Below are 25,492 nucleotides of genomic sequence, written 5' to 3'. Positions count from 1 at the left end.
GTTATTAACTTGTAAAATATGTTTCTATACATGTCTGAAAGTATATTATATTATAAGTTGTTTAGCATTAAAAAAAAGTAAAAATTATCGAGTAAACTGATAAAGTTTATAAACCATTAATAATGTGAAGCAAGCATATCCAAACAGCTTCAATTAGCGAATTCGTCTAATTTAAAAAGGTATTTCATTTTTTAGTAAACCGCCAGAAAGCCCAATTTTATTGTAGTTTTTTGGTTTTTCTGGTATGTTCGTTATTTGTATAAATTTTGAAAAATGTTTTAAATAAATCTTAAAGAAAATAAAATTTTATCTAAAAAAAGTTAAATAAATTGTTTCCTTATCTAAATTTTCCTTTATTTTATTTCTCCTGTGTTCACCTTCCTTTTCATAATTTTTTAATTTTTCTAATTCTAATAAGTACGTAGTAATCAACATAATGTTACGAAAAGTATTGCGACACATTATCTCTAAAGTTACTCTATGACTAGATTGTATGGAATTGAAAGGTATGTATACTATTTCGATAAAAATAAATCTAACCTTAGACGGAGGTATCAAGGTGAAATGAAGGGCAACTTAATTTTTTTTAATGACAATTTAATTTCTTAAACATCTATGTTCGTAAACTTTCTCGTTGCGAGTTCAACACACTATGAATTAGTAGTCATCGAAAGTTAACGACCATATGCGAGCTCGAAAATAGTTGATATTATTCTAACAATATAAGTATAATAAGGAAAACATGCATATATTAATAGCAGTAGTTGTATAGTAATTGTCAGTAATTAAACCACAGACTACACTGCGAATATTGTTGCATGATAGGTGTAAAACATGAAGATATCAGCACTATCACGAACTAACCAATAAACAAGGCGTGAACCTACTTTTTCGAGAGAATAGCTAATGCCTGACGCAATGTAACACTAACGCAGTATATTTTTACGATTGGATCCTTTCTGTCTAGAACTTTCTACTCATATGCGGTAAAATAGACCAAATCCGTTTGTTTATTAATATTGTCAATTGATTATAATGAGATGAACAAATATATAAAAACAATATTTATCGTACATACATATAATTTTCGTGTATTTGATGTATTTGACTAAGTTGAGCTCTACCTACTTTAGTTTTTTGTTAGTAATAAGTCAATTTGTTTTTGTTATTTTTAATTGATTTACGATTATATTAACGATATTTTAAAAAGTGTTCTTTCTTATCTATTCAAGTTTTCAGGTAAAATAGTAGAACAAAATATACATGTAATATAGTAAAATAAATTTTGTACAAGATTACTAAAGTAACATACCACAAATTTGTAACAACTATGGTGAAATAAGTTCTAATGTTAAATTATTTATAAATCTTTGAATAAAATCTTTTACATTTACTGTGTTTTCTCAGTCAAACTCACAACTTAACAAGCTAATGTTTATTCATTTTAAAGGGGTATTTCAGTTTTGTCAAAGTTGACATCCTTCCAATATGCGTGCAGTTTATAAGAACAGTGTATGACCGATAAATTGTTCTTGAGATATTTAAATTATTAATAATATGGCTATCAGATCATTTTTATATTTAGGTGATACTGCATGTAAATGGTAAGAAATATTTTGATACCTCAAAATTCAAGTATAAAGATTGATATATTGAATTTAATAATAACAACTCTCATATTTTTTAGCATTTTTACAACTGCACAACTTAAGCCTAAATTACATACTCTTGAAATATACAAACAAACTAGAAACTTTAGAAAATTCACAGGCAAAACAAAAGTATCGGAACCATCTTTTCCAAATGATTACATTGAAAAAGGACCTGTACATTTTTCAAACATGTGGAAACCATTTGCTTTCACAATTATGGTAAGCGAGCGATAAAGAAAATAATTATCTTAATAGAAAATAAAGCAGTTACACGTATATATCAATTGCATTTATGTTGAATAAATTTAAATATAACATTTTTCTTACGACTTGAGTTTCATAATTTTCATCATGTCAGTTTAGTGGAACAACATTCGCTGCTGCTGCCATTTGGGAATATGAGCGTATCAGGGAAAAAACCTACAGTATGCTGAACCATTACAAGCAATGGAGAATACATGTTTGTATAATGAAACATATATACGTATGGATAATTCATGCAACTTTATTAAGTCATAATTTTGTTATCGACAGAGTTAAAAAAATAATTGTAGGATTATATTTTTTTATACAAGTGCAATGATAAAAAAGCTATGGTCCTATGAATGTAGTACTCTTTAAACTGTTTATTTGTCGTCTTCTTTTGACATTTTTCTCCAACAGCACAGATAACAAAGCTATGATCTTATATGATTGCGTGTACAATTCTGTATAACAGGTACCATTTATTAGATATTAAAATACCGATTATATTCAGAAAACAGGATGGAGACATGAAATGGAAATTTGGTGGAAAAATTTAAACGAAGGAGAAAAAATATTCGTTCCTATATGTTTCCTAAATGTCATAGTATTTTTTGCATGGCGTTTACCGATATCCCAAAGAATAATGGTACAATATTTTTGTACTAATCCTGCAGCTCGTAAGTTATGTATATATAGAATGTGCATATATATATATATATATATTCTAGTATATACAGAATGATTCTCAAAACTGAGATAAGTTGTAACTCTTTTCCAAGTAGAGATACAAGAAATTCGTAGAAAGGTGAATCCAACAACTCGATGTTGATTCTTTATTCCTTTATCTCGACCACAGTTGAGATGAGCCGAATGTGGACAACGTGCTTGCACCTGTGTCGCTATTTACCTCTAAAAAACGTCAAGCAGAAACAGGTGCACGCATCGAATATATCTCACCTGTCTTTCAAGTTTTACAGAACCATGCTGAAAAAAGAATTCAATCCAGAAACTTTTAAAACAAACACACAGTTTGTCCCAGTTTTTAGAATCACTCCGTACAAAGAAAAATATTAAATTTTTATCATTTTTATTAAGGTGCAAGATGCTGGCCAATGCTGCTGTCATCATTTTCCCATTATTCATTTTTACATCTAGCAACCAACATGTATGTGCTGCACAGTTTCAGTTCTTTAGCTGTAACAGCATTGGGTAAAGAACAGTTTGTGGCACTTTATTTGACCAGCGGCGTAGTGTCTAATTTTGTCAGTAATTTATATAAAGTTTCACTCGGTGTACAAAGTCTTAGTTTAGGAGCTGTAAGTACTTGCGAAGTTTATGCAGTTTCTAGCAAATCACTGAAATTTAATATTGTTCATAATGATAATAATTTCTTATTTGCAATATAGTCAGGAGCAGTAATGGGTATCCTTGGATTTGTATGTACTCAATTTCCAGATACGTATCTTGCTATTATTTTTCTTCCCATGTACAAATTTACAGCAAGCATGGTATACTGATAATTTAATTTCAATCATTTAAACTATCATGCACATATTAGATTGTGTTTATTAATAAAATTGCTTATTACAAATAGGGAATTAAAGCAGTAATGGGATTGGATATCTTAGGATGTATCTTACGTTGGCAATATTTCGATCATGCGGCACATTTGGGCGGAGTGTTATTTGGAATGTAAGTGCATTTGTGAAAAAAACTTACATTCAGTTGGATCTGTACATTTTTTATTATATTTTTTATAGGTTTTGGCAAGCATGGGGTAATAGTAATATATGGCAAAACCGTATGTCGGTATTAACATTTTGGCATAATTTTCGTAAACCACCCGGGTCTCATTGATGCCTTTATATACCGTACAAGTTATCAATTTTACTAAAATCTGTAAAAATCACGCGCCTGTATAAAAGTAAGCGATTGATACAAGAAATTAAAACTGTGAAAACAAGTAATAAAAGCCAAACAAATGATGCAAGTAACTATTTATATTTTCACTTTCTTTTATAATTAGGAATTTAAAAAAAAGAGATGAATTTGCGCCTACATAGGTCGGAAAGTAAAAATGCCTGGGCAGTCGAGAAGCCAAATCGTATACCGTTGACGGGAGGTCGGATTTCAGTTGTGTGGGAGCGAGAAGGCAAATGTGAGCCTTTCTCTCTCGACTTCCACGAAGCGGTCCGAAATTACTTCGGGCAGCTTCGGAGAATCGAGAAAGAGGGCATGCGTCAGTTTGCCTTTGTCGTCTTTTCGAAACTCCACGAGCTCACGTATGTACGCGTATCTGGCATGTGGAGTGTGCACCCGACGGTGCTTTTCTGGCATCACTGATGAGCACTAAACTAGTATTACGTCGCGTTCTTAACATACTTAAAAGGATACCTACATGAAACTCGTCGTTACATGAAAAGTAGCCTGAACACGCAGCCAAAGGGAAACTATAATAGTCCACCATATTAAAACTAGATCAGTATCAATCAGTATCCAAATATCCATATAACGACGTTATAGATTATTCGTAATCGGACTATCAATTAGATAGTCATAATTACATCTTCAAGCAAAGATGTAACTGAGTAAATTTTATTCAACAACGTTAGCTGAATAAATAATACAATATACGAATACCAAATAAATATAAATATTTTACGTAAAGAAGAAATATCCGCTTGTTTAATGGTGTTATCGCCATTTTATAGCATTCTTAAAGATACCAACATTATTTTAAAGTTTATAAATGTTAGAATTCATTCGTTATAAATGTCTGGAAGAAGGATTTTGAAATTTGAAACGCCGCGCCGGTCACCAGTGAACACTGTGGCGGTCAACGTGCTACGCTGTATCTCTGTAAGTAAAGTGTGGTAAAAGCTGGCAATAGGTTATTCTACTTGCAAAAATAAGTAGAATCTGTGTAGAACGGAGTAGAAATTGAATTTGAGCACAAGTAGAGTAGTGATCAATGGACAGACAGACCGGATCGATAAAATTTCATATTAAATTATTTCGAAAAAATGTTATTTCTTTTTTTCGACATAATTTTAAACGTAGAATCATCCCCTGCCCGGTATGCACTACTATTCACCCGGATACATCCTGTACATTCAACCCTGAGAATTGCAAGACTTCGTTGTAAGCAGGTAGTGTTTTTGTTATCGGTAAGGGTATTCGAATATTTTCATAGATTCGTAAATAGTGGAACGCGATTGGTCAGTTAGACAGGAATATTGCATAGCTTCGGTCGGTATCGTTTCCATCCGCGAGGATCTTCGTCCCAGATCCCGCTGTAATTCTTGAGGGCTCTGTCGCGACGCCCCTCCCCAACGGGAGAGAAAGAGCGAGAGCGAGAGCGAGCGGCGAGCCGACGCGGCGCTCTCTCGGCTGGCAGTCGACGTTCGTAAATGGCGACGTACCGATGTCGAATGTTCGTAGCGAATTGGTGAATCGTCGTACGTGATGACGGCTCGTCACTGAACCTCGGACGGCGATGGGCACGCAAAAGCCGGAAGAATGGGCGAATTTGCTGATCACACGTTTCGAGGAACAGGTATAATCTACTGTGACTCGATCTACAAATCTGTTTAGCTTTCTTTCCCGTCTTATCCATCCGTCTTCCCTCTCCGTGACCGTTCCCTCTCTTTCTTACCTACCCTTTTCCGGTGCTTTCTCTCGCTCGTTCTCATTCTCTTCCTCTATTTCTCTTCTTTTATCTCTCTGTTCTTTTCTTTCTTTGCCTCCTTTTACTTACCCTTCCTTCTTCTGCGTTTCCTGTTATTAATCTCGCACACTCTACCTTTCGTTTTTCATTTATCGTGGATCGCATCGTAAGAACCCAACGCTTAACATTAGAAAGGCCGTGTGTGTGTGCTGTGCGCACTCGGAAAGGCCGGCAGGCGATCGTTTTGATCGCTTACATAAATCTGGATAGAAATAATATTCTGTCCGATTGACATAAATTCGTTCTATGGGGATTGCGGGACAAGTGTGAAAGACGTGAACGTTCGCGTGCAGTGAAACCAAACATCGGATAATAATACGTGTACATCGGATTGGCAACTTTGACAGCCGTCAGGTTGTTTGAATGTTAAATTTTACAGTGTTCTTACATTTCATTTTAGTCGATTCTGACTTGTAATCAAGAACGGTAAAAGATTATCGTAACGTCATGACAAACAGCGGACAGTTCTTGGAATTGTTTTTGTTACCTTCGTTAAAGGACACTACTATCTTTCTTTCAATTTTTTATTTCCTTATTTAAAACTGTTTTCTACAAAAGCATGCACACGCACGATGATAAAAGTGTAAAAAAACTATTCTCGGAACCATGCACACCGACAATCGAGTCTCGTTTGTTACGCTAGAACTTGCGTTAAACGCGAAATGGATTTTTAATGACGCAATGGCCCTAAATCAATCTCGTGGCTTTCGCAGTAAAGTGCTATTTAATGCAGAAAATTTAATTGTTATTCTCCTTTTCGTTGTTTTAGTCGTTAGGTGTTGGTATCGTCCTCGCGAGCATACCGTCATTCGTTTGTCCCGTTGATTGATTCGTTCATTCATGGGAAGATGCTTTCTCGTGATCTTCTCCCTCTACACGCCGTGGAGTCCACGGTTTGACCTTCGCCCCTTCTCCCTTTCCTCTCCACTCCACAGCTATTCAGTTAAGGTGCATACAAGGTGTTCCAAAATGTAGGTATTTATCCCAACAATTTGCCGCGAATGTTACCCTCTTTTAAATTAAACAAATGATACGATCGTGATAATAACGCGAGTCTAGAGAGTTAAATTTTTAACATTCCATACGAATAATCGGTAAATATCTTTTACTTTAAGTCTGATTAGAATCAAAACTTTGTCTCCGTAATATGCGATACAAATAAATTGAGAAAATTCACATCCGCCCGTTTAGTACAATTAATTGTAATCAAATCGTCAGAGAAATTTATACATTCTATACGAATAGTATATCCGAATGATTTTAACGTTTCTGATATTAATGCGAAAATGTTAATCATTTATCGAACAACGTTAAACGAAATATTTGCTGCAAAAAAGGTTCAGGCATGAGTTATTGGGATACCCTATACATATGTATACCTAGTTTCATTCCCCGTTCTGTAACCCCTCTACATATGTATATCCATGCAACGCCGCTTCCGTCGTGTCACGGATACGTGAATGAAAATTGCATTCGCTTCACGCACGGCTTATCGAAGAATTCGAATCTATGGTAGACTTCAATGCGCTTAAATACTACCAAATGCAATTACACGAGCATGCATGTAACGTTTGAATTTTCTCTCAAAGACACATACCATTCTAGCGATGCCTTTAATTTCTCCATACATGTAAAACACAATACATGCGTGAACTAGAGATTAAAATTAAAATTAAACCATAGAGAGTAGTGTCTTTGCGAACGTACAGATTTTAACAATTTCCTTTATATCGACGAATTTATAAATTATTAAAAATACATAAAAAAAAACAAAAAATTATGTAACTACAAGAGTTTGGAAATTTGAAAATAAAAACATTCCTTTGGAAAAATGATCATATATTATTTATTTATTTTTCACATATTTGATTGAAATATTGTTTCCAGTATTTTTACTTTTGCTATATTATAGATTTTCTATTTATGCATTTCAATGTATAAATGTTTTTAGAACTGTATTTTTTTCTTTTATGTGCAGTTGCCGTGTCACAGTGTCCCTCAAACCACCCATTCTCGTATGAACGAGGAAAGGAACAAAAAATGCTTGATACAAATTTCTCGTTACCGTTTCTCCCTTGTAATATCCAGTCTCACTAAGATACTTCAAAGTGTCAATGAAATGGTACCATGTATCGGGGGTCAACGTACATTTCACAGCATGGAACATTGCTATGAATCTATTATTATTGTTTTGGATACTTTGGAAAAGTGTCTTGCGAATCAACCAAAAGACACTGCTAAATTTGACGAGGCTATGAACGTAAAGTTTCTGCTTAGAGAAATATGCCAATTTATAGGTAATGAGAACTTCGGTATCATTAATATAATATGTTACGTAATTAGAAATATAAACAACCAAATACTATTTTTAGATGTACCGAACGATAGTCTGCAAAACATTCATTTAAAAAATTTGGCAAGTAAAGTATTGTTTGCCTTGAGCTTAAATTTTTTCAATGCTGTATTTAACAGAATATCAGCTAGACTTCAGGAATTAGCAAAATGTGGCGACGAGAATGCTGATTATAGCGACATTGAATTAATTCAGCACATTAATGTGGATGTTGATAGGCTAACGAGACTTTTAAACGGCAAGTTTGCTATTTTAATATATTTATTTTTAATCAATCTGTACACGGTTGTATGCTAACACCACTTACAATGTTATTGTAGAAACGATACAAAAATTTAAACAGCTCAAAAAATCAGCACCTATAGTTCTTATGAATTCCTTGGAAAAAGCAATTTGGAATTGGATGGATACTTATCCACATGAATTTGCCGATCTTCAAAAGAAACCTAACGAGGATCTTGGAAAAGCATGCGAAGAGTTATTTGACATTCTTGATACATTTGTAGACAATAAAAAGGGGAGAACTGCAGCTGTTTGGCCTTTGCAAATTATGCTCCTTATACTTTCTCCAAAAGTTTTGGAGGAAATTGTCAATGCTGATTCGGGTGCTCCATGTTCGCCAAGGCATTCAAAGAAAAAACAATTTATCGACAGTGTAAAACGAGGCCTAGGAATGCATGGCAGTTCTAGCAGACAACTAGTAGAAGCTGCTGCAGTCACTTGCATTAAACTTTGTAAAGCATCGACCTATATAAATAATCAGGATTCGAACAACGTTATTTTCACGCTTGTTCAACATGTAATGAATGATTTGATGGCATTATTTTTTAATCCAGGAAAGCTATTTTCTCGTGGTCAAAGCTATCTTGCCCAAGACATCGACCTAATGATAGACTGTTTTGTTAGCTGTTTTCGCATTAAACCTCACAATAACGAAGTACTTAAAGTTTGCTTGAACCTAAATTCTCCATTGACATACCAATTCGTCTTGGTTAGCTCATTATACAAGTAAGGGAAACCGTATGTTGTAATTAACACACTCGGACGGCGATGACTGGGTCCGATGTTTCTTATCTACTGGAAATAATAAGATAGAGTAAAATGTAAACGTATGTCTATGTACGTATTATACATGCGAAAACAAATGTTATATACGCGTTGTGCCGAATCGGAATACATAAATGTTGTTCGTCTGCGTTTATTTTAATTTTTATTCTTATTAACAATTGCCATTATGTACATTTTTAACTGTGATAATAAAAAGAAGCGAAATAGCATGTATGAGGGTACACAGATTGGGATCTTCGCGGACCTACCATCGCCGTCTGCGTTGTCGTCCGTCCGACCATCCGTCATCCCAATGTTAGATTAGATATACATAAATATAGAATTACATTTTTATTCTGATCGAATGATTTATAAGGACTTGAAGATTCGATACAAAAATTGGTCATAATAAAAAGAAATTACGCCTGATTTTTAATATATCAGATTTTACAAATTTTAATTTTTTTTTATCTTAGAATTGTAACTCAACCAAGACTGTCATGGTGGCCTCAAATAGATCTTCTGTATTCACGTAGTACAGAACTTAGGAATATGTTTACTGATATTTTAAATAAAGTCACACAGAGTTACATATCACACACGCCATTACGAATGATTCAAAGTTTAACGCTCAAAGGTAAAGAACAGAATAAGTACAGAGATCGCGGAGAAGAAACATCGAGTTATAGAAATTTACTCTTGTGGATGGTGAAACTTATTCATGCTGACCCTATGTTATTACTGAATGTAAGTATTTTGTGTATAAAAGATTCACTTACAGCTTGCAAAGTGAATATCATATGTATATTCTACATTATTACGTGTATTTTACTCATTTTACAGAATCAAGGGAAAGCTAGTCATGAAATACAAAGCTCGACATTGCAATTAATTAATGGTTTAGTTTCTCTAATTCATCAACCAACAATGCTAGATATAGCATACGAAGCAATGGAAGCATTGTTAGTATTACATCATCCAGATAAAATAAAAGCGTGGAATCCAGAAGCGCCAATTAATACATTTTGGGATGTTAGTTCGCAAGTTCTATCCTCGATTTCTCAAAAATTGATTCAACATCAAATTGTTAATTATACCTCTATATTAAAATGGATTAGAGAAATACTGATTTGTAGAAATGCTTTTTTGGCACAACATAAGGATTACGCGAATGTGGGTAGCCAGATTGCTATTTGTAAGCAGGCACATATTAAACTAGAGGTTTGTTTGTATTTTTATAAATACAATAAAGAAGTACATTTTAAAAAATTGATGAAATTTTACCAATAATAAACAAATTACAATATTTATATTCTTCAGGTTGTATTTTTCATGTACTTGTGGAGTATAAATATGGAAGCAGTTTTAGTATCAATGTCTTGTTTTGCATTGCTATGCGAAGAAGCAGAAATACGTTGTGGTAGTGATGAAGTAGCAGTAACTTGTTTACTTCCTAACTATCATTTATATCTTGAATTGGCGCAAGCTTCTACTGTGTTAATCACTGGTGAGTTGGAAATTTTCAAACATGAACATTTTATTTAAATTTAAATATGAGTATAACATTTCTCAAAGTAGAAAATAGGAATTCGAATCGAGAAATTACGACCAAATTAAATATCGCTAGAAGATTAACTTTAAATAATAGTGTGATTTGTAATGTTGAATATAATATAATCTAGTAATACACATTTTATGTGCATACGACGTAAAGATAATCTTGTTTGCTTTAAAATTTTATTTTTCTAATTCCTAATGTGTTTCCAAAAAATCTGTATATTAAATAATTTTTTACCAAGTTAATGAAATATCGCTAAACAATAATGAATTATTAATGCATTTTTATTAAAAGTTTTATGAAAAATGGGAAACGCCCCAGTAATATTTTTTTATTTGTTTTTAAATCAATTTCGATTCGGGTCTCTAGCGAAGATATTTTTATTTGAATTCAAACATTCATTCATGAATTTTTGAATTCACTTTGTATTTTGATTAGTATAATCCTTATATGGCTGCAGTAGAGTATTAAAGACCTTGTTACCATAACAGCCAGCGGGGAAAGTAAGATATATTATCACGATCATAATTATGGTAAGTGTTGTTCAAAATTTGTATACATATATGTATTATAGAATCAATGCTGTATTATTTTTTTTTCTTTTTTTTTTTTCATCATTATTTCAATCGTAATGAGAATAATATTTTGAACGAGTATATCATGTACTTTTTAGGACGCGCTGCTTTACAAAAAAGAATTATGGCCTTATTGAGGAAGATAGAACATTGTGTAAACGGTGTACAGCCTGTATGTATATCGAGATTACCTCGTATTTCATATTTTTATTAAAATTTGTTTCGAGACATTATTTTTCTGTTGTAATTTATATAATGTAATAAATAATTCTAGACAAATAATATTTGACAATATAACATTTATGAATAGAAAACGGATATAAACGTAGTACGGTATGATTGATTGGTTGTTTATTTAGGCATGGGAGGAAACGTTTAGAAATTGGGAAGTGACTTCTCGGCAGTTAGTGAATTATCCTAAATCTAAGACAGAAGATGGTCAGATGGAATTTCATAGAAGCACAGGAAAACGTAGAGCGTCGCATCAAAATTCGGAACATGAATTAGAGGAACAAATTAACGAATGGGCGAACATGACAGGATTTCTCTGTGCTCTAGGCGGTGTGTGTTTACAAAAACGTTATCCAACTAGACCATTATCGGGCATGCCTACATATCCAGAACCAAAGAAAAGTTCTACAAAACAGCAAGATACTGCATCTGGTTTATCAAATTCAAGCCAAGAAGTACAATATTGTACGCAATTTGTTTTCAATTTATTACTACGGCTATTAATCTGTAACAATGAAAAATTTGGAAATCAAATTCAGAAACACGTTAAAGAGCTAGTGGGTCACGAAATGAGTCCTGCATTGTATCCGATACTTTTCGATCAGATCAAAAGCATAGTCGAGAAATTCTTTAATCAAGAAGGCCAAGTCATAGTTATGGACGTTAATACCCAATTTATCGAGCATATAATATTTATAATGAAAAATATATTGGATTCGAAGTCGGATCAACCTTCCGAATACCTTGGAATGACCAGTATAGAAGGGATGATGTTGGCAATTGTCAGATATGTTAGACATTTGGACATGACTGTACATTCTATGCACATTAAGACAAAATTATGTCAACTTGTCGAAGCGATGATGAAACGGCGAGACGATTTAGCATTTCGACAAGAAATGAAATTTCGAAATAAACTCGTGGAATATTTAACCGACTGGGTGATGGGTGCTACTCACCAGATTACACCGTCAACCAGTGGAGATTTAACCGTTTACACGCGGGATTTAGATCAAGCTTGTATGGAAGCAATCGGAGCATTATTACGCGGTCTTCCTCTTCAACCCGAAGAGTCTGATCGTGGTGATTTAATGGATGCAAAGTCTCAATTGTTCTTGAAATATTTCTCTCTTTTCATGAAATTATTAAACGAATGTAACGAGGCAGCCGCCGAAGAAAAGGAAATTGTATCTCAACAGCCACGTTTAACTAGTGGTAAATTGTCTACGTTGCGCAATGCTACCATACAAGCAATGAGCAATCTCCTCAGTGCAAACATCGATAGCGGTTTGATGCATTCGCTAAGTTTAGGGTATAATCCAGATTTACAAACACGGGCAGCATTCATGGAAGTTCTTACGAAAATTCTTCAGCAAGGGACAGAATTTGATACATTAGCGGAAACGGTATTAGCCGATAGATTCGAGCAATTGGTTCAGCTCGTTACAATGATCAGCGATAAAGGAGAATTGCCTATTGCGATGGCTTTGGCTAATGTTGTAACGACAAATCAAATGGACGAATTGGCGCGTGTTTTTGTAACGCTGTTCGACGCTAAACATTTACTATCGCCTCTTTTGTGGAATATGTTTTATCGCGAGGTTGAGGTTTCCGATTGTATGCAAACGCTGTTCCGAGGGAACAGCCTTGGCAGCAAAATTATGGCGTTCTGTTTTAAAATTTATGGTGCGAGTTACTTGCAAAATCTACTGGAACCTTTAATTACACCATTATTGGACGATCCTACGACTAGTTTCGAGGTTGATAGCGCAAGAATCGATACCAATGAAGATATAGAACAAAACGGCCGCAATTTAATAGCATTGACTCAAAAAGTATTTGATGCTATAGTGTCTTCGGCTGATCGGTAAGTCGATCAGAAATTTATGTATTATTTTTCGCAACCCCATTTTGTGTCCATAGATTAATTTTCATTCCATTTTGTTTACGTTGATTCGTTTAATCATCAGTCGGTTGAATTTTTTAGATTTCCGCCGCAATTGCGATCGATGTGCCATTGTTTGTATCAAGTACTCAGCAAAAGATTCCCACAATGTCCGCAAAATAATATTGGAGCTGTCGGGACTGTAATATTTTTGCGATTCATAAATCCAGCTATCGTTTCGCCTCAAGAAATGGGCATTGTGAATAAACCCGTACCTCCTCAGGTTAAGAGAGGTCTTATGCTAATGTCTAAAATACTTCAAAATATTGCAAATCACGTGGAATTTAGCAAGGAACAACACATGTTACCGTTCAATGATTTTTTGCGAGCACACTTCGAAATCGGGAGAAGATTTTTCATACAGATAGCATCGGATTGCGAAACGGTAGATCAGGCCAGTCATCCGATGTCATTCGTATCGGACGCTAATGTTTTGGCATTGCACAGATTGCTTTGGAATCATCAAGAACGAATTGGTGATTATCTTAGCAGCAGTCGAGATCATAAGGCGGTAGGAAGGAGACCTTTCGATAAAATGGCCACGTTGTTGGCGTACCTTGGTCCACCGGAACACAAACCAGTAGATTCACAGTAAGTGTTCGTGGTTAAAAAAAAATTTCTTCATTATTATACAGGGCGAGGGCGTTACCTACCTATTGGGGGTAAATTGTACAACTTTATTTTAACAGTTTACTATTTTCATCGTCTTACGCTCCGTGGTCGAGCATCGATATGTCTTCGACTAATTTTGAAGAAATTATGGTGAAACACAATATGCACGAAAAAGAAGAATTTAAGAGCATTAAGAATTTAAATATTTTCTACCAAGCAGGCACTAGCAAACAGGGGTATCCAGTGTTTTATTATATCGCTAGACGTTACAAGTACGTGTCCCTATTTTTACATTGCTTTAGGTATATTTTATAGGTCTACGACATCGCATTTCTCTCGTTATATTTAGCGGGAAATCGGGAAAAGAAATTTTAAGTAATACAGCTAAGATAGCTAATCGGGGAGTGTCTTGTCTTTGTTATGTACTACTTAATATTTTTAGAATTACTTTATAGCGAGAGAAAAGCAATGTAATATTATTTCTGTATCTTTCTAGGATCGACGACACCAATGGTGATTTGTTGATATATCACGTTATTCTTACGCTAAAACCATTTTGTCATTCTCCGTTTGAATTGGTTGTTGATTTTACCCACACGTGTTCAGAGAATCGGTTTCGAACGGAATATTTACAGAAATGGTTTTACGTGTTACCCGAAGTTGCTTACGAGAAGATTCACGCTGCGTATATTTACAATTGCAATAGTTGGGTGAGAGAATGTACAAAGTTTCACGACAGAATCTTGGCGCCATTGAAAAATAACAAAAAGGTGGTGTTTCTCGACGGGCCGGGCCGTTTGAACGACGTGATCGACGTTGACCAACAAAAATTGCCCGGCGCGACACTTTCTCTCGATGAAGATTTAAAAGTATTCAACAGTGCTTTGAAACTGTCTCACAAGGAAACGAAAGTATCCGTAAAAGTTGGACCAACTGCCATACAAATTACTTCGGCGGAGAGATGCAAAGTATTGTCGCATTCCGTTTTTTTAAACGATGTTTATTATGCGTCGGAAATAGAAAAAGTTTGTTTACTAGACGACAATCAATTCACATTGACCATTTCAAACGAAACTGGCCCGCTGTCTTTTATTCATAACGACCGTGATAATATCGTTCAGGCTATAATTCATATAAGAAATCGATGGGTACTGTCGCAGCCGGAGTCTGTGTCTGTCCACCCGAAGATTAGACCTAAACATGTACCTGGCACGTTATTGAACATGGCACTATTGAATCTCGGTAGTTCGGATCCAAATCTAAGAACAGCAGCGTACAATCAATTGTGCGCGTTAACCGCGACGTTTGATTTAAAAATCGAGGGACAACTGTTGGAAACATCTGGACTTTGTATACCATCGAACAATACAATATTCATAAAACACCTGAGCGAAACTTTAGCCGCGAAGGATCCCCATCTTACGCTAGAGTTTCTAGAGGAATGTATACAAGGGTTTGGCTTATCGAGCATCGAATTAAAACATCTCTGTTTAGAGTATATGACACCGTGGTTGAACAATCTTGTACGATTCTATAAACCAAACGATGGAGGAGGGAATCGGCAGAAGCAAGTTACAAAGATTTTAGAGAAATTGGTCACGTTGACCATCGACGAGGTGGAAATGTATCCGAGTATACAAGCCAAGATATGGAGTACGATTGGCAGATTGCCAGATTTGATAGACACGGTTTTGGATAATTTCATTCAACGTAGCGTCAGTTTCGGGCTCGGTTCTCCAACGGTTGAAATAATGGCCGATACGGCCGTGGCCTTAGCTTCCGGAAACGTTCAGTTAGTGGCGAAGAAAGTAATAGGAAGACTTTGTCGAGTTGTAGATAAAACATGCACGTCTCCTACACCGCTGCTAGAACAACATACAAGATGGGATGATATAGCCATTTTGGCAAGATATTTACTCATGTTGTCTTTTAACAACTGTCTAGATGTAGGGAAACATCTACCCTATTTGTTTCACACGGTAACGTTTCTCGTTTGCTCTGGAAGTCTAAGTATGCGTGCATCCACTCATGGTTTGGTTATAAACAGCATTCACTCGCTTTGCACTTGTAGCTCGCCTTCCTTTTCAGAAGATACATACAGGATATTGCGAATGAGTTTGGTTGATTTTTCTCTTCCGAAATTTTATTTACTTTTTGGTATTAGTAAAGTGAAATCTGCTGCGGGTACGGCATTTAGATCTAGTTATAGACATTCGAACGATAAGTGGTTCGGTAACGAGCGTAGCGTTACCGGCACGCATGACAAAGAAAGACTCTCGTTAACCAGTTTAGAAATTATTACGGACGCTCTCCTTGAAATTATGGAGGCTTGTATGCGAGACATTCCACAGTGTGATTGGTTGAAAACCTGGACCTCTTTAGCGAGAAATTTCGCATTCTGCTTCAATCCAGCTCTTCAGCCGAGAGCTTTGATCGTTTTCGGATGTATCAGTAAAAGTATAACCGATCAAGATATGAAGCAGTTACTGAGAATATTAGTGAAAGCGCTTGAGAGTTTTAATGATATTACATTGCTCGAAGCAATTATTATGTGCCTCACTCGATTACAACCGTTGCTCAGACCCGTAAGTCACGTTCTCTTCTCTTTTAAAATATTCCCGATGTTATTTTCTATGTTTTCAATTTTTCTTGATAGTTGTTTCAATTTTTCCCCAAGGAATCTCCCATACATCGATATTTATTTTGGGTCGCAACATCTGTCCTCCAATTGGACGAAGCATCTTTGTATGCATGCGGTTTAGCTCTTCTCGAGCAGAATTTGCATACTTTGGATTCTCAAGGGACTTTCGACGATAAGGTACAAATTTATAGTATACATCTATAATAATGTACGTGATTATCATCCCAAAGAATTGTAATATTCTTCTCAGACTTTGGAACACGTTATGATGTCGACACGCGAGCCTCTAGAATGGCATTTCAAACATTTGGATCAAGCCGTAGGACTCTCGTTTAAGTCCAATTTCCATTTTGCGTTAGTTGGACATCTTTTGAAAGGATATAGGCATCCCACACCAACCACTGTTACAAGAACAGCTAGAGTGCTAACTATGTTATTAGGTATTGTAGCTAAACCATTCAGGAGAGACAAATTTGAAGTAACACCGGAAAGTGTAGCTTATTTGGCTGGTAAGTATGCATTAATTATTCTTGCTCGTATATTGAAATTAATAATTGTTATATTTACACACAATTAGCATTGGTATCTGTGTCGGAAGAAGTACGAAGTAGATGTCATATTAGACACTCGATCGCCAAAAATGCAGAATCTGGTAGCACAGATTGTCTCGATAATTTGCTTCCACATCATACAGTGAGTGGTTTTTATATTTTTTACGATTTACTACTGAAACGCGTAAGATTGGTTTAACCCTTAAAAGGTATAATAGATGTTTAAAAGTAAATATTAATTAACAAACTGTGAATTATTATATAGGATACATCTAACGCAACGTCTAGCAATCCGACTAATCGTCGTCAAAAATCGTGGGATCTGCTTGATCAATCTGCCCTCACTCAAGCTAGGCAACAGAAACAGTATTCAACGCATCAGGTACGTTGTATTTTATAAATGTCAGTCATCGTTTGTTTTTAAGAATTTGATTTTCACGTACAGAGTGATTCATGTAAAGTGACCAAACGAGTTGTTTTCAAAATTTGTTTAAAATACGAAAGTAGCGTTAATACTAAGATCTTATATCGAATAATATTATTTGTTGTATTGTGTTCTTGTATGTACCTCTGTTTACTCTATCGGTGTCTATGCTCACGTTTGCATATATCTACCTTACCTGTGCCTGGATTGTGTAAAAAACAATGTAACTTGTCACTTATATGTGTCATACTTCATCAATTTATCAAAAAATGACGATGTACGCGTCATTAACAAGACTGGACGGATTTTATTTAAAACACAGCGATCCTTTTCTGTACCAACTGCAAAGGAAACAAAATCAACCGAAGAAGCAGAACCAAAGGTATTTATCATTATTTTATATGTATAGTGTTATTTCACAAGGAAGTACTTATGCATACATGCATCCACGAAAATTATTCTTTTCAACCATAATTTAACACGGGGGATCATGATTTTCATCAGGTATAAATCTTTGACAAAAAACTGTTTCAACCATTTAAAGGGGTTCAATTAATCATATTTTAATTAGCTATATCGTTTGTTATTTTTATACTTGTTATTATTATTATTATTATTATTATTATTATTTACAAAGTAAAATACCCTCAAAAAGTACCTTGCTTAACTTTTTATTATCCGCCAAGTGTTTTAAACAGTTTATTGATTTGAAATGCAACGAAAAACTATACGTCGATGAAAGATTTTGTAATTTCTACAGAATCGAAGTGCCAGAGTAAGCGTGAGCAACGAAAACAATGTATTGCTCGATCCAGAAGTGCTGACAGACTTTTCAACCCAAACTTTAGTTTTAACCGTTTTGGTTACTTTGGTGAAAAACTCGTCCGACGAAAATGAGCAACGGATCCTTTATGAATATCTTGCAGAAGCCTCTGTAGTGTTTCCAAAGGTATTTCCAGTGATGTAAGTTTTTATTCTTAAAAAATGTTCTCAGAATATATATGTTAAACGCTAATATACTATAAGTCGCTCTAAATATGATTTAATTTTATTTTAATTAGCGTGAATTCGTTTACAGTCACAATTTGCTGGATGCAAAAATTAATAGTGTACTTTGCTCGTGTCATGATCAAGGTATACTGAACTCTGTACAAGCAATTATACAGAATATGATCGCATCTGAGGATACAAGTCAACAACAGTTACATTATTTACAAAGTTGCGGGTTTGGTGGTTTATGGAGATTTGCAGGCCCATACACGAACGTAAGTAAATATGTCATCTATAAATGCTTAATTTTAATTACTAATAGAATCAAAAGTAAAATTAATTACGTTGGTATGTAAAAAATACGGAGATCGTAAATTTTAATCAATAATATTTTCTAGTCGAATTGCACAGCTAAAAGTGCACAGTTGTTAGTTAGTTGCTTGGATGCAATGGTAGAGACGTGTCTACCAGTTGATGAATCCGAAGGATCGAGCAGTAATGAAACCTCAACAGAAAAAAGTAAACGAACGGATGGTAATCAATCCGAAGAAGCATCGAAAAGCAAAACTTCTGTTTATTGGACCGATCGGACTGATAGAAGTATTACGTCTTTTGTTCATAGAGAGTAAGCGATTGATTTCTGTCGTGAGGCATCATTTCTTAGCGTAATCGAGTAACAACCGGACGATACGGGTAATAGAATTAATTTTAGCCGCAGTATCGATAGCAGAGGAGACGTCGTTTCATTGGATCCTATAAGCCAAGGAGAAAATACTAGTAGCAGTAGCAGTTCGCAACCTTAGCGATTGGCATGTGAATCGAAGAAACAGTGCAGTAAATATGGAAGAAAAGGACAAGTTGGTTGGAAATTGCAACAAAAATTAAGGTATGTCGAACAAAAACATGTCTAATGAGAATAAATTTAAAGCAGTCTGATTTATGTCGTGTTTGGACTCATTTTAATCAGAAGATTCTGAAGAATGCGCTAGCATAATTTTTCGAAAGATAACATGAAAAGTATGGACGGAAAGTATAATTTTGTATATTGTACGATTATTTTTTTCATCGTAGCAGCATCTTTTTGAAACGTGGAGTCTCGACGTACTATATCCAGGTTACATTTAGCACCGGCGTCTCATCGTTACGTTACCGTAGTACTTACTTTGAAAGATGCTCACGGCTAGGGTCTGGCGATGACCATCTTTCGAGGTTTGGTATCATTTCTATTCCAGGGACCGACCTTTTGTAACTCGGGCTGTGGCTGATCCTTACGCTCACGGCTTCTTGACGGCTTGCAGAAGACGGGAATGAAAGTGAGCAGCGAGAAAGAATGAAATACCAAGCAAGATATTTGTACCAGGGATTACATGGATTCGATTCGCCAAAGGACAAACGGTTTAGCTTACATTATACCTTCTCGTTCTCGCGCGGCGAAGGTACTTGATGCACGCTCGTGTGGCTGCGCGACGTAGGTGCGCAGAATCATTATGCTACTACTGACCGCATGATAGAAACCTTCAGTAAGACTTAACCTGTGGTGTAATCAACGACAGAATTGACTTCGGAGACTTCTTCCCGCCATTTGCACTGTTCCGGAGAACTCTTCCCCTTCTTACTGCCATGGCCGATGACGTGGATACTGAACGAGCATATCGCATGTATCTTTATTTTTATGAGTTTAGTTTGGCGAAATGGACCTTAGATATTGAATTTATCGATATTCGTAAGTGATAGTAATAACAACGGTAATGGTAACAAGAAATATTATTAACGAAAATTCGGATAAAATTAACGACCGTTATTTGACAACCACGATAATCGTAAAATGTTTGGAATACTACGCTATGAATATCCGAGGCGGTAGGAGTAAGGTAGAAAATGGTGGCTCGTGTTTTTTAAACTTCTCCTAGCAGCCAACGATTCTTTCTTGACTCCACCATAGACCTAACAACCTAGGTGCGGCGAGTCGTATGAATCACTATGAAATCACAATGCTCTATCAATAGCTCCATGGAATTTAAAGTTCGAAATAAGCTATTGATCCAAGAATGAAACTGCTCTTTATGAAATATACATATGATTACTATTTGAGAATGTATTCTTTTGCATATACATAGAATTTATATGTATGTATACGGAGCCTATATTCGTTAGTAAAATCAGCTTTAAGCTTTTCACCGAGAAACCTCGTTCTTTATTCTGCAATTATTAATATATTCAATATTATTCTCAATAACTTAGTTTAAACTTTAAATATCGCGGAGCATTGTTCTCATTTCATAGACACTCGTCGTGTCTAGGTTACACATATAAGAATTTATTTTCGAAATGCAATGCCTACATACTCTATAAGTAATAATTGTTCGTTGGATCGACAATTGATTATAAGTTTTAACTATCGAGGAAGTTGTTGGTAAAACATTGTGCTTTTTTCGTTTTCATACACGCTCGTTACTAGGTTACATGTATCGGAGTTTGTTCTCAAAGCATATGTTTAAATAAATAATATTTGAATCCTTGGATTCGTAACTTATTTTAATCTTTAAATATTACGAAGCTATCGAAAGAGCATTGTTATTTCATGGCGATTCCTGCGATTCGTTGGATTCGTAGGTTAGCCGCGTGTAGATTAGGTATTTAGGTACACAGTAAGTCCTCCACTTACACAGTTGGTTCATTCTGGAGCTTTCCGTGTATCGAATTGTATAAATCGAATGCGTTGCAAGGAAAAAGAACGATCGCAACCAGATTAAAAATATGATTGGCAATTTCTATCAGGACGGATCTTTCTTCTTGCAACACATTTACTATACAATTTTCGTTATAAAAGTTAATTAAAGTAAAACAAATCCAATTTTACCACTTTATGGAAAGAAAATTGGAGAAAAGAGAACTTTATTTAATATGTAAATACATACGCACATAAAAATATGAATAAGAAATAAGTGGGAGTATAACTGCCTATTTACAAATCCACATAATTCGAGGACTCACTGTACTTGGTGGAATAAATATAGCGATCCCGCAACAACAAAAAAAACTGTTAACAATTCTGAGCGGACCTGGCGGGATGTTTTTATGGGCGTTAGAATTTTGACAGTATAGGCAGCAAACGGTACAATAATACCTCGTAAATATAGCGGATTCGGTTCCAAACTCTCGCTGTAAATCGAGTCGCAGCCTTTAATTAAATGCCAGTGTATTCGAAAGCTTGAAAACGTACTTGCATTATTATTTATTAAATACCTAACAGCAGCAGGCCTAAAAGAAAACAGGCCTAAACGATTGCAAATAGAATGCCTAAAGATAGGCCTAAACGAATGCAAAAGTATGAATAATATGGATTGGAGAGAGAAATAATATTATACATATTGTAAACCTTAACACTTTGATGGCTGTATATTTTTTTAATTAAAATCTATTTATTTTAATATATTTAATAAATACGAATAGAATTGAATAGCGCCTTAAAGCGAAGTATTATTGTACGTTTATAAATTTGTAGCTAACACGCGTCTATAAACCTGCGTAGCCGTTTGTACTCAACCGACATAAAGTAGATTGCTATATTTGTTCGCCAACTAAACAATGTACAGGTTGTCCCACGCAATTAGGAAAAGCTATAATCTGTAAACGTGGTTGGTTAGAGATCCAAAAAATTGTCTACTTGTCTGAAAGATCTAGCCTTTCCCACTTGCGTGAAATACCCTACGTACGAATCGCTTTGTCACGCAGTCAGCGTTATAGGAACTCTGCGCATCGCGTTATACATATGTATGTATCGCTGCAGTAACATGATATAGCAGGCTTGTTCACGAGAGGGGTCCCTCACGCCGTTTAGTCTCCCACCATTACTTATAAGAGACAGAAATTGTAAATTAACTCTTGCAGATCATTTTCATCTTTTTGTAAATTAAGAAATTCACCTTCCGAGTGGCAGAAACAACAGGCGACCAATTGATACTTGTAGCGTTAAATAAGTATTTTATATTATTCCTCGTTTAAGTATCGTTGCATAGATGCAATAAAATTGTTCATTCTGGAACAATAACTTTACATTGGATTTTATCTTGGTTAAGAAAATTTGCAAAAAGGTGAATATGATCTGTGAACCAGTGGATGATCGCGTATCGACGGTTTTCTTTTACGATGTAATCGAGGGCGGCGGGAAGCTCTGTAAGCTCCGGAGTTCAGGTTGTACCAGGCCAGGCCTGTCGTATATGTAGAATTGTAGCCGCGCGACGACTCGCGAAGCTTGCCGAGAAGGAGAAGGAAGGAGAAGAATCATTATTCTCTTTGGGCGACAGAAATTAATACTTTCGCTACGGTACGCAATATGGCCGTACGGTTCGTTCGTGAAACGTCTACGCAGTTTGGTCGTACGAGCCGCCAGCGGCATGTGCCCAAGCAATAATATTTTATTACTTCGTTGTCTCAGATGTACGATTATTGTTTTCAAAATTATTTCTTAACGCGTTGACTGCCACGTAGCGGGCAACTTTCTTCTTTATCTGTAAACGTCATCGACGCTCTTTCAAACGTGTAACAAATAGAAATGTTCGATAATTCAACGGAGTACTCGTGTGTTATTTTGTTGTATTAGGATTCGTTTATTGTAAGGGTTTTTCCACCAGTAATCACCCACCGTGACAGTCAACGTATTAAATGAAAGAGAGCATTTCTAACAACGTAATTTAAACAAATGTTCAGTACAACGATTCTTGTACCGTGTGCAGAATACTTTGCGAAAGACCACCGAGAAGTCGTACGACGTGACCACAGATTATTTCCTGGTGAATGATTTAGGATCCCCTATTCGGATTATCCGGTCCGTTTCAAGTTCCGCTTTTGCCTTTTCTTCGTTTGATTCACGCTTCGACCGGGAATGTCGCATACAATTGTAAATACGTACAGTTTAAATGATCGAGAACGGACCGGTAATGCGAATAGATCCCAAGTTATCGGTAGTAGCGAAAGGTTCTAATACCGCCCGGTGTACATACATAGTCAGACTGACTAAAAATCGTTGAAACGACGTCGTATTTGGTCTCCCTTTTATTGGAAAACATCTTGCCAATACGTTAAAAGTACTTTCGTAAAGATAAAATAAAGAAATAAAAGTTTCATTTTTCATTAGTGGATGACTCAGCACGTGCCTTATCGTTTTCGGGCGCTGGCCGCCGGGCATATGTAGTCGGAAGATTGGTGAGGCTAGCAATTTACAAGGTCAAAGATCTGACGGGCAAGCATCTTTCGAGGCAGTAATGTATTTCTATTTCTGTAAAATCTCGATAGCAAAATAATTAATTACGTTGCCCTGCTGCTCGTACGTGTTTGAACGCTTGGCCGAAATTTTTTAAACATTATTTCAATTTGAAAGTTTAAAACGATACCCAGGAGATTACCGGAATACTTATTTTCTTGGATTTCTAACAATCCAAAGATTAATCACGTTTCGGTCGAGTGTTCTAATATTTACAAGAGGCAGTGTACAATCGTATTACTTTTTATTAATTGGCCATAAACTTCCTTAGTGGGACGTGTAATTATTATGCGAACAGTTTCTTTGAAAATGCAAAACAACGAGGAAGATGTAGCCACTTTTATGGAAGCGCGCACTCCGAGTCGAATGGTATTTGATTAGTAGGTACCTCGACAATCTGACCACTCGACACCAGTAAACACCCTTTCGTCCTGTAATATAATCGGAAATTATTTTAATATTTTAAATAATATAGAAAGTGTGAACGAGTCACCAACGGGGGGTGGCTTTGAAATAGTTGAGATAGCGGTGTTAATGGCTTTCTGCGTTTTGAATAATAGATACGATAGCGTTTTGCAATTAATAGAGGTCATCGATTTCTAAATTTGGTCTGAACGCTGCGAATGTTTGCCGAGACTGAGACACGTGCAGCGACTTCCGAACGACGATTACGCGCAATGGCTGCAAATAATGCAAAAGAGGCTCGAATTGCGTTTAGATAGCAAACTTTAGAAAGCAGCAGAGGCTGATGTGTCACGAGAGGAACCCTATTATAGTTTAGGAATGTATTGAAATAGATAATGTAAAGATTTATGCGAGAAACAATGTTCTTTTCTTTTTAAAACAATGTACACCATTTCAGAAAAATTGTTCAACGGATTTACATACTTTTACTTTGGCACAAGCGTATAAAATATCATTATCTATGGCGCATCGCACGTGTTTTGCAAAATATCCGCTAGTTTTTCTCAAAACAATGTTTTTTTCCGATGAAAATGAACAATTGTCAAATGTTAAAAACAGAAAAAAAGCGTACAATACGCCATAGCGATATTAATGTACTTTACGAAATTATTCGACTATTCTGATTTGAATAAGCCGTTCTCTCGGTAAACCAAGTACAGTGTAAGGTACAAGGGTGTTCGCCGAAGCATGGTTTCGCTGTTAGCATTTCGCAACCCGCCTCACATCACCGATGACACTTTCAAATATTGAAAAATGTTCTTGATGTACATTATTTTAATTAAAATCCTTGATATTCATTCATCCGTCTTAAAAAGCAATGATATTCTTACAAACAAAACGGAATTGTGTGTAACCGGTGACTAAAATTAAACAAATGTTATATCAATATATTCGAAAAATAATTATCACTCTCTTCGTTATAAAACTTTACTTACGTAATTAAGAAACACTTGAGGAATTATCCTTTATTATGAAACTCGGTGAATAGTTATTTATGCGGGCGAATCGATAAATACATATTGCGTCGACAACATTTGAAAAATATATAAATATTAATTACAATCAAGTATTTACACATTACCAACAGGTTACACGACAAACGCAAGATGAAGCGAGGCAGAAAATAAAATTACAGAAATTTTATTGTTTTTTAACGGAATGAGATCTTAGATCTTATAAAACTTTATACGGTATAATTTCCTCTTATGTCTC

General features: G+C 35.4%; 2 protein-coding genes across 3 annotated transcripts; both read left to right on the top strand.

Moving 5' to 3' along the window:
- Positions 1–452: 452 nt before the first annotated feature.
- Positions 453–3,889, top strand: LOC122399033 (presenilins-associated rhomboid-like protein, mitochondrial). Its single transcript, XM_043399356.1, has 11 exons — positions 453–506; positions 826–986; positions 1,451–1,604; positions 1,688–1,871; positions 2,011–2,112; positions 2,410–2,579; positions 3,001–3,214; positions 3,305–3,406; positions 3,493–3,590; positions 3,659–3,811; positions 3,855–3,889. The coding sequence occupies exons 3-10, from the start codon at positions 1,558–1,560 to the stop codon at positions 3,753–3,755; spliced, it is 1,014 nt and encodes a 337-aa protein (XP_043255291.1). The 5' UTR covers positions 453–506; positions 826–986; positions 1,451–1,557; the 3' UTR covers positions 3,756–3,811; positions 3,855–3,889.
- A 1,423-nt stretch (positions 3,890–5,312) lies between these two features.
- Positions 5,313–25,064, top strand: LOC122404431 (neurofibromin). 2 transcript variants are annotated; one of them, XM_043408383.1, is made up of 23 exons: positions 5,313–5,454; positions 7,604–7,922; positions 7,998–8,216; positions 8,299–8,986; positions 9,502–9,772; positions 9,869–10,246; positions 10,346–10,532; positions 11,075–11,116; positions 11,257–11,330; positions 11,518–13,256; positions 13,377–13,925; positions 14,024–14,218; positions 14,443–16,531; positions 16,624–16,764; positions 16,838–17,096; positions 17,165–17,280; positions 17,404–17,520; positions 17,858–17,944; positions 18,323–18,525; positions 18,641–18,827; positions 18,951–19,177; positions 19,265–19,438; positions 19,785–25,064. In XM_043408383.1, exons 1-22 carry the CDS (start codon positions 5,395–5,397, stop codon positions 19,353–19,355), a joined length of 8,238 nt encoding a protein of 2,745 aa, XP_043264318.1. In that variant the 5' UTR covers positions 5,313–5,394; the 3' UTR covers positions 19,356–19,438; positions 19,785–25,064. The 2 variants fall into 2 exon arrangements, with proteins under 2 accessions (XP_043264318.1, XP_043264316.1); XM_043408381.1 differs by having other exon boundaries at positions 16,603–16,764.
- The last annotated feature ends 428 nt before the right edge of the window (positions 25,065–25,492 follow it).

This window comes from Colletes gigas, unplaced genomic scaffold, assembly GCF_013123115.1.
Source record: "Colletes gigas isolate AHSC1104 unplaced genomic scaffold, ASM1312311v1 Colletes_gigas_Sc00002, whole genome shotgun sequence".
NCBI classification, from domain to species: domain Eukaryota; kingdom Metazoa; phylum Arthropoda; class Insecta; order Hymenoptera; family Colletidae; genus Colletes; species Colletes gigas.
This window is presented reverse-complemented; position numbering and strand designations above follow the sequence as displayed.